We start from the raw sequence: 14,040 nt of genomic DNA, 5'->3' as shown, positions 1-14,040 counted from the left end.
GAGCACGTAGAATTTCGTCCAATGACCCAAAGCTACCCATCTTTATCGCTCGCGCGTAATTATATTGCTGTCGCGCTCGCACACTCACTGCAGCCGCCCGTCGCACAGGATGGGTCAAGCTACCCATAAGGATAGGTAGCTTGGGGTCATTGGACGAAATTCTACGTACTCGGCGACTTGACTTTAGATGCTTTAGACCGCCCGTCGCACAGTCGCGACAGCAATAGAATTACGCGCGACCGATAAGGATGGGGTCATTGGACGAAATTCTACGTGCTCGGCGACCGGACTTTAGTGACACCGTCTGGAGAATAAAACTCACATGTCCCTGGCGGCGGTGTCCATGATGATGGAGATCTTCTCAGTGAGCGCTTTCCTGTGCGCCTGCTGCGTCGGCTCGCCGCAGCGCGGGCTGGCCAGCATGAGAGACGCGAGGCAGATCAGCCGGTACACTTGTATGCCGAGCTCGGCGAAGCGAGGAGCATCTAAAGTCCGAGCGCCGGGAATTTCGTCCAATGACCCCAAGCTACCCATCCCTATCGCTCGCGCGTATATTGCTGTCGCGCTCGCACACTCACTGCGGCCGCCCGTCGCACAGTCGCGACAGCATTATAATGAGGGCTATCGTTTTAGCGCTCACCAGTTGGCGCCACTGTAGAGTAAGGTCCTGTCACTTGCTAGTAGCGAAGACAGTGGCGCCAACTGGTGAGCGCTAAAGTGGTAGGAGGACTATCACATTTGCACTCATCAAGATGGCGCCACTGTAGAGTAAGGTCCTGTCAATCGCCAGGGGTGCCAACTGTTGAGTATAAAAACGATAGCCCACATTACGCGTGAGCGATAAGGATGGGTAGCTTGGGGTCATTGGACGAAGTACTACGTGCTCGGCGACCGGACTTTAGTGTGAATATAACTCACATATCGCTGGCGGCGGTGTCCATGATGATGGAGATCTTCTCCGTGAGCGCTTTCCTGTGCGCCTGCTGCGTCGGCTCGCCGCAGCGCGGGCTGGCCAGCATGAGAGACGCGAGGCAGATCAGCCGGTACACTTGTGTGCCTAGCTCGGCGAAGCGAGGAGCATCTAAAGTCCGGTCACCGAGCACGTAGAATTTCGTCCAATGACCCCAAGCTACCCATCCCTATCGCTCGCGCGTATATTGCTGTCGCGCTCGCACACTCACTGCAGCCGCCCGTCGCACAGGATGGGTCAAGCTACCCATAAGGATAAGTAGCTTGGGGTCATTGGACGAAATTCTACGCACTCGGCGACTTGACTTTAGATGCTTTAGACCGCCCGTCGCACAGTCGCGACAGCAATAGAATTACGCGCGAGCGATAAGGATGGGTAGCTTGGGGTCATTGGACGTAATTCTACGTGCTCGGCGACCGGACTTTAGCGACACTGTCTGGAGAATAAAACTCACATGTCGCTGGCGGCGGTGTCCATGATGATAGAGATCTTCTCTGTAAGCGCTTTCCTGTGCGCCTGCTGCGTCGGCTCGCCGCAGCGCGGGCTGGCCAGCATGAGAGACGCGAGGCAGATGAGCCGGTACACTTGGGTGCCGAGCTCGACGAAGCGAGGAGCGTCTAGTGAGACTGTCTGTAGAAAAGAAAAGAATAGGCTAGATTTCACCACCAACTGAAATACTTTTAAGGGCTATCAAAACGATTTTCTCCCAAAGATTTTGTACGGCTAAGTAAAATAGAATAGTTTTTATTTGAAAGAAAGACATACAAGCAGGAAAAACATAGGGACACAATGAAGGAGATACACAAATGTACAGCTGCTTGTGCCCCTCTGACAAAAAGGCACCCGCTCAGCATACATCAAGACCGCGCCAGGGCTTGTCTCGAAAGTAAGTCTACAAATTGATGTGTTTGGGCTTATTTAAAGTACCTCGTCCGTGTAACAGTCAAGTCTAAGAAATAATTTAGTAATCGACGCCGTTAATTTTGAAAAACTTTTAATGATGTAATTTTTTATTGAAATCATTATATCGTAGAGTTGAAATTCTAAATGCCATCACTTGCTAAACCAAATCATCTTTTTGTGGCTCAAAAAGTTATTAAATTGATGCTGTTATTACATCATAAACTTACCTCAGGATACTCCTTAGAGCCGTCCCACTCAAGCAATTCCAAGTATGCTTTAGCCAATGTCTGCGCTGTGACGTTTCTGATGATGTTCTGATCTGTGACCGGCAGGCTTAGCCCCGTCTTGTCTATGTTACGTTTCAGCCATTCCTTTGTATGCTGTAGTCCATCTAAAACAGTTAAAATATTTATCTGAAAACCTTCATTCTTGTTGTGGGGTAAAAGCTGCCATATCAAAAATTTGGGATTCCTTAATTGACTGCACCAGTTGGCGCCAATGGGTCATCATTATCATCATTTGAGCCACAGGAAGTCAACTGCTGAACATAAGCCTCCTCAATGACTTCCACATCGCACGGTTGGTAGCGAGCAATGGCGAGTGATAGAATTTAACTAGGGGCGCCAACTGGTGATGCCAATCCTTATTCAGTAGGGTAAATTATTTATACTTATAATAAATCTGTAGAGAGGTCAATTCTGTACATGAAATATATTTTCAAAATAACTATCAGGAGGTGATTAGTGATCGATACTGATGCCAAAAATGCAATCAGTAAAATTTTTGTCTGTCTGTCTGTATGTTCCTTATAGAAACAAAAACTACTCGACGGATTTTAACGAAACTTGGTACAATTATTCTTCATACTCCTGGGCAGGTTATAATATACTTATGAATTCCCACGGGAACGGAAATTAGCGGGAAAATCCTTTTGTATGAAAAATCTAAACCGCTTAAGTTAGACGCTTGAAATTTGGCATGCAGGTACCTTAGTAAACTTAAAGCTTAGTTACAACAGGATATTGCAAAATTCCCACGGGAACGGGAGTTAGCGGGAAAAAACATTTGTATGAAAAAATCTAAACCGTGTAAGATAGATGAAGGGCGTAAAACGGAATCCACGCGTACGAAGTCGCGGACGGCCGCTAGTTTCGAAATAAAAATAATACCCACGACTTATTAGTAAAGAAACATCGAATTACCTTCAGAAACCTTCAACATCTCATCGAACTTGACTCTCTCGTAGTGCACGCTCTCCTTCTGAACGTGCGGCCGTATCATGGCGATCAAAGTGTTGGCCAAGTCCAACTTCAGCACCTCTAAAGTCTCCAGTATAGCTCGGAATATGTCCACCTGTGAAATAAAACGAATTTTGTTTAGTTATTTAACACACTTGTGGCAATGATTTGAAGTAAATTACCGTAAAAATGTTGTTTTATCAACTTATACAATGAGACCCTTTGAAAGAGTACAAAAAAAAACATGGGATGTTTACAAAACAAATAACAGTGATAAATAAATTAAAAAGAGATTTTTTGAATTACTGGACTTGGATTGGCGGAAACTCGCTTGATTGCCGCCATATTTTTCTAATCAAAACCAATGCAACCAAAACATATCATATAAATAGACACGTTATGCGCCTACATTATTGTATTTTAAAATGGCGCAAGTAGTCCTATTTTATGACAGCTATTCATTTTGCACAGAAAAGGAGAATGGGGTAGAGTGAACCTCACAGATATAGATAACCTAAATTGTATTTTCGAATGAACTATCAAACTAATATTTAAACAAAAGCAAGACAAAACGTAACTTATTATTTTCCCTTAAATCAACTTGAGTCTTATGCCTTTTTTGTCTTTTATAATGAGTTTTCAAATCCGGATTATTTTTATGTGCAAAATTTATGAGGTTGTACCCTGAGATTAAAAGTGGAATATTCTCTAGCTAGCTACAGACAGACAGACAGACATGACGAACCTCTTTTTGGGATCGGGAAGTAGCATTTCTGACTGTAGGCTTTGAAATATAATCCTCGATAGGAAAACATAGTCCGCCCATATTTTTCAGATTAACCACAGTTTTGATTTAGCAGACTGTAAACTTATACAGGTACATCAAATTTGTTTGGGACTAGAAGCGTATTGTAAAAATGTCCAAGGATAAATAATAATAATAAATAATTATTATTATTCGTTTCTGCTATAATTTTGTTCCTCGAGTTTCTGCTATAAGTCTTTTTTGTTTGATCATAAATCATCATAATTATACAGTAATAATAGCCATAGCATTGATTTTATCGATTTCGGATGAATACGTGTCAACACAGGAATACATAATTATAATAATATTCTTTTCTAGAGAAAAACAATTCCGTGAGTTAAATGCAGAGTTTTTAAGTGATAGATATTCGCCCCAACTTCCCCTGGCAGTGGTCTCTAGATTTTAGCTCACAAGTCAAATTCAACCGTCAACCCTTGTCAAATTGAATAAAAATTAAAATTTAATTTTTTACTAATTAAACTGTATTTACGAATGAAATGACACATTTTTCTGGTTCATAATAGTGGCAGTGTAATTTGTACATCAACTAAAAACACACGAAGGCATATTATCAATCAATCAGGAAGGCAATCGGGAAGTGCATTCGTGGCTGTTCGCGGCAACCGATCATGTCCGACTGAATGCAAGAGGTCCAATTGTATCTCTTTTGCATTGCCATTCTTGAGCGGGTATAACGTATCTATACTATAAAAACATCTTAGATCAAAACTTCTGTATTTGTGATCACCAGTTGGCGCGTATTTGTGATCACCAGTTGGCGCCACTAACGAGAGAGAGAAGTGGCGCAAACTGGTGAGTATAAATTCAATAGACTACAATGGTGAATAAAGTAAAGACCAAAAACTTACAGTGTCAGTTAGAGTAGTAATATTCTGGATCATTTCATCTCTTGCTGGGGCTGCCAACTTGGCCATCAGGTCTATGACAAACTTGGCGTACTTGTGGAAGTCCAGGCTGTTATTCTCCGCCTGTTGCTTGATGAACTCAGTGTCTAGCACTTCTTCTATCATTTCCCTGATGCGAGTGTGGCGAGGAAGCAGTATAGAGAATAGACCCTAAAAGTAAAATGAGATTTAAGATTAACACTGGTTTTATTCACATCCAACAAGAAGAAAGAACTAAGATGAAGGCTAACGTATATGTGCTTATCAGTTGGCGCCTCTGGCGAATAACTGGACCTTGTCAGCGGTGGCGCTAAATTAATGTTTATTAAAAATATGGACTTAGAGCCTTAAGGAGCGTAATTAGCGCCACTGTAAATGACAGTCAGTGGCGCCAACTAGCCAGTGAAAATACGATTTCTTCCTATCGTTTGAAAATGCGCTCACCAGTTAGCGCCTCTGTCATAGTCACTAGCATGTGACAGAAACTTTCTCTATGGCGCCAACTGTTGAGCGCCAATTCGGCACCTCTTTCAATCTGACACTGACTTTTGTCAAAGTCAAAATTGATTAAAAAAATATTAACCTGCTTGACATCTTCCAGCAGAACCAGAGCTTGCTTGTATTCCGGAGGGTCAGACTCCAGCTGTTCCCTCAGGATGTCAAAGTAAGCCTTGTGCATGGTTTCTTTTACCAGTTTTTGGTAACTGAAACAAGTGAATAAAATGTAAGTTTAATTAAAGATTATGAGTCAGCCAGATGAAATCATGGTTTTATTCAAATAATAAAACTGAATAAATGAAATGGAAATCTAGATCTCAATACATAGGTAATTTTTAAATAAATATAATTATTATACCACAGAACAAAGGCAAACATAATGAAAATAACAAAGAAGTGTAGCTAGACTAGCTAGCACTTAAAATAATTAAGTTCATGTGCGTAAATGTATCTGGGTCAGTTATTTAGATTGTAATTTGTTTTAATTACCTATTGTCTGGCGGTTCAAAAGGCTCCAGTTTGAAGTCATTGTCGACTGCTATCTCATGTGCTAGCGCCATGTTCTGCATGCCGTGTGCGGCCTTCATGATGTCCTCGAGAGTCACAAACTTGGGAGGAGACGCTCCTGTTATCGTGGAGCCCCGCACTCGGAACTGGATTGGCTCACTGGCATAGTAGCTGTGGGCACTGTAATACAGAATTATTTGTGTTTAAAGACCTTCTTGACTTTCTATTGCATAATAATTATAAACTAAAGACTTTCTTGACTATCTGGTACCTCCTCCTACATAGTAAACTCTGAAAACATTCTAAAAGTTCTGGTATTAGGGCAAGCTATAGTTGGGACATTTGTGTCTTGAAAAATTCAAACAAATTTGAATTAAGGCCTTTAATTAGTTGGACAGGCAAGATCAATATTTTCTTTCCTGTTTGTGGTGCTTTCATTTGGCTCTAAAAACTTCATATTGCATTTTGAAGCACATAATATTGTTTTCGTCATATTTTTTCAGGAAGATGATAAAATAAATTAGCTGTTTCAAGAATAAGGGTCAAGAATGAAGTCTAATAAGAACAAAGACTAATTTAGCCATTTATTGCAAAAGTAGGAAGCTGGAAGTGTAATAATACTATTGCTGCGCATGTTATACAACTGACCTGGATCCAGTAGGCATAGGCTGCGCAGCAGATGGGGTCCTAGTATTATTTTCTCCTTTGTCCATTCCTTGCGAGCCTGAACTGCTCGGCCCTTCACGTTCGCTCATCTTGGAAATATAATATCAACTGATTCTGGATATCTGGCACAATAATAAGACCTTTTCAACCCATATAAGGCAGGCTACTGGAAGGCTCGACGTTAAAAACTCAAATCATCTCACGGAATCACCTTGAGTCATAACAACAACACATAACCTAACTTTCACAACAAAGAAATATAACAATAACAACTTTTGTTGATCAAAAATTGTTGGCAATTGTGATTGCAAGTTAAACTTATATTTATATCCTAAAAGAAGTGGTTTTACATAGTTTTTTTGTGAATTTTTCGTTTATTTCACAGCTGTTTTCATTATTCACTTGTCAATTTGATTGTCAAAGTTGCCAAATTATTACTTCTTTTTCTGTTGCTAAGGCAAATACATACACACAGCAATGTTAGATACTGTTATTTTTTAAAGTTAAAAATATTTTTTGTATCAAGATTTAAGCTGTAGCTTGAAGTGCTTGCAAACAGAAATACAACGTATTCATACTATTTCTTATTTTAAAACCTAATAAAATTCATCATCATCATCATTTCGGCCATAGGACCATAGGACTATGTTCAGCAGTGGACGTCCTAATAAAATTATGAAAGAAGGAACTTTCTTTGTAACAAGTGCGATGCTTAAGACACCAAGATTTCATTTCATTCGGAATCATACATAGAGCTTCCTCGCTGTGGATAAAAAAATACAAAAAATGCAGGTAATATTGCTTCTTATAGACCGACTTATACAGAGTGTCCCAAAAAACAGTATCAAGTTGAAGCCCAGAGGTAGAGCATTACCAGGGCTACCTGAATATTATCATATCCTACCTACCTACTTTTATTTAGTTTTTTTTTTCATTTTCATCCTTGCTAAATTAAAAACTTCATTTAAAACAAGGCAAAAAAGTGCAAAAAACACCCTAAATGCATAGCAAAACTTTTTCCAGAGTTAAATTTAAATCATAAAAACTCATCAGGCACCTATGCAGCTATGTCTTTAGCAAAGTCAAAGAGTAAGGTAAATTCAACTTTAAAATGGAATAGTTGAGAAAAAGCAATCCGCTCGGCTGGTTCCGTTTGCGTAGGAAAATTAGTTGCAGTCTTGCCGTGAGCAAGTTAGATTGCCTCCTTGCTATCCACGCTTCTTTAATTTTTCTCCCAACCTTGTTATGTCTCGCTGCATTGCTGCCCGCAGATTAACTGCCTTTGCCTTCTAATGAAATATCTGTATTATTTAATTTTTTCATGTTATGAATGGATATTCACTTTTCTATTGCGACTAAGTAGGTATAATATTTTCTAATTTCTCAGATTCAATTTAACAGAAAACAAAAAAAAATTCTGGGGCTGTACACACACACGCAGATAAAGTAGTAACTTAGTAATTATTTTAACATGAAAAATTCAATTCAGTTTGTCGAAACAATTCATCGAAATTCATTTCTAAAAATTTGATTCAAGACGCTAAAAATTTTAATAAGCGCGCTTTGAGCTTTTATCTGCGACATACTCACCGCTACATAGACATACGTAGAGAGGTAGAGATATTTGTTTAGACTTTTATAACTTTTATTAACTACCTACTTAAATATTAAAATACCTTGTTAAAGCTAATGAGAGGAGAGGGTCTAATTACTCCATTTCATTTACTGTAAAACAGTAAACACTTATTTGTCCAAAGTTTCTCCTAGTCTCAAAGCGTTTTTAATTTAAGCTATGAGTGCTATGGCGACCGCGTCGGACTCGAGAAAATGTTTAGCGAAAACCTTCTTCTGTTTACCAAAGCAACGAGAAAATTACCTACCTTTGAGAGAAAGCAAATAATTTGTTTATTTCTCTATTTACGAAAGGGTTGGTGCATTTCGAAAACTTTATAAATTTAAGAAAATATTATAAATTAAAAAGTTTAGGTACGAGTATGTACCTACACATAATTTCTATTTACATTTAATTATTAAGTTTAGCTTCTGCTGCTCAAATGCAACAACTTTCCTACAGAAACAATATCGAAATTCCCAAAAAAAATTAGGTACGTCCCCATTCTATGATTATTAAAACTCCTAAAAACTCTGATATTTTATATTTTCTATGATAAATTATTCTATGATATTTGTATGGAAAAATTGCATTTTTTTTAAAGATTTGAACTTCTTTCTTATTAGGAAAGAGGAAATTTGTTGCATTTGAGTAGTAGAATCAATCCTTTTAATAAATAACTTAAAAAGACACCCTATATGTACTTACCTATCTATATCTTATCTATTGAATAAGGCCATTATTATTCCATGATAATAATATGACTCGAGTTGGAACTACATTTCAGACTGCTAGTCCTGTTTTTACCTCACAATACATTATGAAATGCATACGTTCAGTATAACGGTCTATCTGCGACAATTTATTACCGTCTTGGCAGGATGATTAGGAATTCAGATTAGGCGGGAGCGGGACAAAAACTATACTTACGCGACCGGGTGAGGTTTAGCATAGTAATTAAATCCATTTGGCTGAGATTCCTTGTGATTTGTAAGGAGCTATTATGGAGAGATATGGTTTGTTATCTGAATTTGGTTATTAACTTACCTTTGTTATACAGGGTGTGCAGGGGCAAATTTATGCGAACGTTATTCCTTGAAGGTAGAGTAATCGATATCCTAGTTTGATTTAGAAATCTTCCAGAAAACTAACCCATGCTATTTTTTAGACTCTACGTAAGTTGTGTTATGTGTTAAGTTTAGGAACTAAGGTTGGGTTGCACCATCTTACTTAACTTCAACAAACGTCAAAAATCTGTTAAACTCCATACAAAAAGCACTGATTATCGTTATAGTTACGGTTAAAGTTGTTTTAAAGGTGTAATACAACCTAAATCTGTGTAAGTTATTGAAAGTTTTTTTAAAGCGCATAGGTAAGTTATAATAAAATTGTTCAACCATTATCTATAACATTATAGCAGGGCTTGACTGCGTTAATAAAATAAATCATCACACTAACATTTTTTAATATTGGGATTCAAACCCGGGACCTATACAGTGTGAGTCACGTTAAAGTGTACATATGAAAATAGATGAAACTAGACCTATTTTTATCGACAAAAAAGAGGTCAAAATTTTTTTGAGATTTTTTTTTAATTTTTTATAGAATTTTTTTTCTTCCAATTACTTATTGTAAAGAAAACGTAATAACTTTTAAACTAAGCGGTATATCCTGATAAAATAAAAACAGAAATAATGCTAAATATCAGGCGATACTAAAAAAATACATAAAATACACAAAAAAGGCCAACAAATAATAAAAAATGATACTTTTTGAAAAAAATCTGCTTTTAAATTCGTGTTTTTTTGTTTATTTGATAAATTTCTCCAAAAAATGCCCCTATAACCGGTGGTTTTTATTACTTTGTATTATTCTCCATCGTATTACCTTCGTAAAACCAAAAATCGCATGGGTCTATCCCTATCACAACGTTTGCAATGATCGTTTGAACTAAGCCTCTCCGGGCGCGCCATTCAACGCTTCGTTAACAACGAAACTGAAAATGGCTCTAGATTTGTAATTTTGATAAAGACAAGTTAGATTTCATATAAAAACAAAAAAAATCGAAGTAAAATAAGCATCTTAGTTAAAATTAAAATTGTCTCTACCTGTAGTGGAGAATAATGTTGTGGCAGGCCTTTGTTCAAACGATCATAGCAAATGTTGTGATAGGGATAGAGACATGCGATTTTTGGTTTTACAAAGATAATACAATAGAGAATAATACAAAGTAATAAAAACCACCTGTTATAGGGGCATTATTTGGAGAAATTTATTAAATAACCAAAAAAACACGAATTTAAAATCAGTTTTTTTTTCAAAAAGTATCATTTTTTATTATTTGTTGGCCTTTTTTGTGTATTTTATGTATTTTTTTAGTATCGCCTGTTATTTAGCATTATTACTGTTTTTATTTTATCAGGATATACCGCTTAGTTTAAAAGTTATTACGTTTTATTTACAATAAGTAATTGGAAGAAAAAAAAATCTATAAAAAAATAAAAATAAATCTCAAAAAATTTTTGACCTCTTTTTTGTCGATAAAAATAGGTCTAGTTTCATCTATTTTCATATGTACACTTTAACGTGACTCACACTGTATAGTGACGTGGTCGCTCCAATAACCACTAAGCCAAACGGCCGGCATATTCCAAACATTTACCCAATCCGTTAAGTTTCCCGAAAAACCCCATACATTTAGTGGTAAATTGTAACGAATAACCGGGATTAAAAGTTAAATTAACATCTGGTGAATGTGCCGACAGTATCCAGCTTTATCATACGGTTTAATCTCTTAAAATAATTTAAAGTTTTAATCCGTGTTTGTATTGGAGCGATTTTGCGGGGATATGCGGTACACTGTCCTGTTTTTGCGGTCAGCTCGTCTCTCGGTTTTTTACATATAATTTCCCTATCGTACCCAAATAATACTGTTACTGTATTGTGTACAAATTCAATGGACTGGATGACAAGTGGGAATAGTGTTCTGCCTACATCACACCGAGATTGCCTTTTAGATTATTTTGAAATACAGCCAGACTCTACATTTTTGTAGCAAAATAAAATGTAGATGCCACAGTGCATAACTGTAGGTAGGTACTTACTTAGAACTTCCATAGACTTCACTATCCCACTGGTGATCTACTTCATTTTGAATCGCGAAAAGGATTTTTTTGACCGATGACCGAAAAAAAACATTTAAAATGCTGGCCACAAATAAATATTGGAGGTTCATGTAGTGCTCTGCACCACAGAATAATAATCTGCACTAAAAAAAACATCGAAATGTGGAATCCAGCCAGTCTTAAATGTCTAAGAAAAAGTTACCCGCGGTGTTCATTAAAAATGAAGGTAGATGCCGGCAGGGAAGGCTTTGCTTAAGCCGCTTAAGCTGCAGTTACTTAATAGAAACTATCGGAGACTTCCTCTTAAGACGACTTTTACACGATTCCCGGTGCCCGAAGTTGGGAAAGGAAAATAAACCCTTGAATATACAAGGTTCTGAAGGAGTTGCACATTGAGAAAAATTATGACTTAGATTCATCGCTGAAAAACATTTCGTCCTATTGCACGCCTTTAAGTTCATTGGGTTGCTGGGGCCAAAGGTGAAAGGTGTGTTATTCTCCCGGGTCCAATCTATTTCTCTATAAAAAGAATTAATTCTTAAATTAGGCATGGGACGTCCACTAAATACTTACAGGAAACCTCCAAGAGCCCCAAGGCATAGGACTTAATAGGTAGATTTTTTTAAAGACTTTCAGACTGAACATTGAAAAGGTAAATACTTATTTTATAGCACGGATTTGCTAATCATTACTGTTACAGAGGTGAAGTAAATTGCTTTATTACAAACTATTTAATTTGGTCACAATACGATATTTAAAGGCCATTTCGCACACCGTTGCTCGTATAAAGGATTCCACCACTTCCTGAACTCTGTCTGCTTGGTCTCAAACGTCAGCCAATGCTTCTTGTTGAGGGCATTGCAGAGGTCACAAGGGTCGAAGCCACGGGCAGCCTTGACGGAGTAATGGTTCCTCCAACGGAAGAAGTCTTGGTAGATGGTAGCGTTCTTGATTGCTACGTTCATGGCTTCTGCAAGAGCTTCTTCGTTCAGTCTTATGGCGTTTAAATAGGAGTTTGGTGGCAGAAACCTGCAAAACAAGAAAGAAGTTATTTTGTTTAAAGAAAATTCAGGCAGTCCGAAACTTTCACCATTCTATTGTGGCTTCTATCTATTGTAGTTTCAAAGTGGTTACTTTTTTAATTTATTCAATCTTATTTACTTCTAGATAGGCCGTGATGATGTCCAGAACAGGATTAAAAAAATTAATTTGAAATAGAAACTTACTTCGGATAATCAGCTCCACCATAAACAATTGGAACAGCATTATTTTCGTAGCCATACAACACTTCCTTGGTGACATATTCTGGCGCAAACGAGTCCTCAAACGCCAGGTAGAAGTAGTACTGATGCTTAAGTCTCCACAAGCAATTGCTCATGGTTTTTCTTTTGCATCTCTTCGTACCACATTCCCCAAAGATGTCGACGTGTAAGTCGTATTTATATAAGTGTTTCTGAAGGTTTTTGATGTAATCTTCCCTTTTGCTTCTGCTTTTACATTTGTCTAAGAAGATAGCAGCTGCTTTTGTTTTGGAGGAGAGTTGGCTCTTCAGGTGTAGGTCTATGGGTGTCATCTTCTCAGGGGGGATCCAAGGGAACATGCGGTTTAGAAGTTCATCGTTGGCGTTGCGTATGGAAATGTGCCTAAAGCCGATTGTTGATGTCAATCTGTAAATACATAGAAATAGAGCCCTAATTATGTGTGCATATTAAAACATAGCTTAGTACTTAAAAGATTTATACAAATGTTTATGTTTTAGGTATGTTCCAAGCTGGTAATTGCATGGTTTTCAACACTTAAGTGTCTTATTACCATCAAAACGTAAGAGTTTACGTTATTTGATTGTGATTAATGTTATTTTGCAGACATGAATAATCACTTACTTGTAAGTCCAAGTCCAGTTGAAGAATGGGTCGTAAACAGGGTCACACACAGGGTAGTTGTCACTGGAGTCATTTGCTACAAAAATGTATTTCTGCGACCAGGATCTTACGTCAGGCAAGTCATTTGCACCAGCACTCACGTCCACTGCGTTAAAAAGCACTGCGTCAAAGTGACCCAGGTTCCCAAAAAGGGTTCTATTACTGGTGACATAGCAGTTGATATAGGAACACTTGCGCTTGATAAAAATGTTCTGACCTTCTTCGTCTAAACCTGGAATCTTTGTCCAAAGTAACACATGGCGCATGTCAGGAAAAAATCTTGCCACCTTCTTGATGTTGTAGATCGTTGATGGCCGTTTAGCCAGGAAGTAGCTGATTGTGATAATGTAGACTAAATGGAAGACGGGTTTCCAAAATTTAAAGGTGCGACCCATTTTTGGATGGAGCGTTTATACTTATGTTATTGCTCCGGAGAATCTGGCAATAATGTCACTTCTTTGACTAAAAGAACCGAGACACTGCGTTGGAAGTGGAACTCACTCAATAAAATGCAGCTATTTACAAACAGATCCGTTACAATCGTTGATGCTGTAAGATGCTATTTCAAATATTCTTTTGACGCATTTGTTCTTGTGGAAAACCTACTTCAGGAGAAAAATAGTTTCAGGGCAATCAAGAAACATTTTAAGTTAACATTAGCCAAATGAGTCACTATGCCGAAATTGGGTAGGTACCTAATTTACAGCATTAAAAACCACTTGCCATGTTCGATTAAGTTTCATGAACACTGCCTTCAAAGTCTGTTAAGTAGAAATAAATGAAAAGAAGAAGATTCAAAAGCTTTTACAACACAATAAATCACACGCACAATAAAAATGGAAACGAAAAGCAAATCTAATTTCATTCGTCATGTGACATAGGAAAA

At 37.7% G+C, this 14,040-nt stretch overlaps 2 protein-coding genes across 2 annotated transcripts; both read right to left on the bottom strand.

The window, feature by feature from the left end:
• Positions 1-1,420: 1,420 nt before the first annotated feature.
• LOC135080935 (T-complex protein 11-like protein 1) lies at positions 1,421-6,912 on the bottom strand. Its single transcript, XM_063975656.1, has 7 exons — positions 6,478-6,912; positions 5,812-6,009; positions 5,408-5,528; positions 4,789-4,995; positions 3,076-3,226; positions 2,101-2,264; positions 1,421-1,600 (listed from the first exon to the last, which is right to left on the bottom strand). Exons 1-7 carry the CDS (start codon positions 6,582-6,584, stop codon positions 1,421-1,423), a joined length of 1,128 nt encoding a protein of 375 aa, XP_063831726.1. The 5' UTR covers positions 6,585-6,912.
• A 5,060-nt stretch (positions 6,913-11,972) lies between these two features.
• LOC135080934 (alpha-(1,3)-fucosyltransferase C-like) lies at positions 11,973-13,564 on the bottom strand. The gene is made up of 3 exons (XM_063975655.1): positions 13,116-13,564; positions 12,459-12,899; positions 11,973-12,261 (listed from the first exon to the last, which is right to left on the bottom strand). Exons 1-3 carry the CDS (start codon positions 13,547-13,549, stop codon positions 11,973-11,975), a joined length of 1,164 nt encoding a protein of 387 aa, XP_063831725.1. The 5' UTR covers positions 13,550-13,564.
• Positions 13,565-14,040: the final 476 nt, after the last annotated feature.

This window comes from Ostrinia nubilalis, chromosome 19 (assembly GCF_963855985.1).
Source record: "Ostrinia nubilalis chromosome 19, ilOstNubi1.1, whole genome shotgun sequence".
Classification (NCBI taxonomy): Eukaryota; Metazoa; Arthropoda; class Insecta; order Lepidoptera; family Crambidae; genus Ostrinia; species Ostrinia nubilalis.
This window is presented reverse-complemented; position numbering and strand designations above follow the sequence as displayed.

Coding starts and splice junctions, on each gene's coding strand:
- LOC135080935 (XM_063975656.1), bottom strand. CDS start 6,584: ATGAGCGAACGTGAAGGGCCGAGCAGTTCAGGCTCGCAAGGAATGGAC. Junction 6,010..6,477: donor CCTATGCCTACTGGATCCAG/GTCAGTTGTATA, acceptor TCTGTATTACAG/TGCCCACAGCTACTATGCCA. Junction 1,601..2,100: donor GCTCTAAGGAGTATCCTGAG/GTAAGTTTATGA, acceptor TCTTTTCTACAG/ACAGTCTCACTAGACGCTCC.
- LOC135080934 (XM_063975655.1), bottom strand. CDS start 13,549: ATGGGTCGCACCTTTAAATTTTGGAAACCCGTCTTCCATTTAGTCTAC. Junction 12,900..13,115: donor AACTGGACTTGGACTTACAA/GTAAGTGATTAT, acceptor ATGTATTTACAG/ATTGACATCAACAATCGGCT. Junction 12,262..12,458: donor GGTGGAGCTGATTATCCGAA/GTAAGTTTCTAT, acceptor CTTGTTTTGCAG/GTTTCTGCCACCAAACTCCT.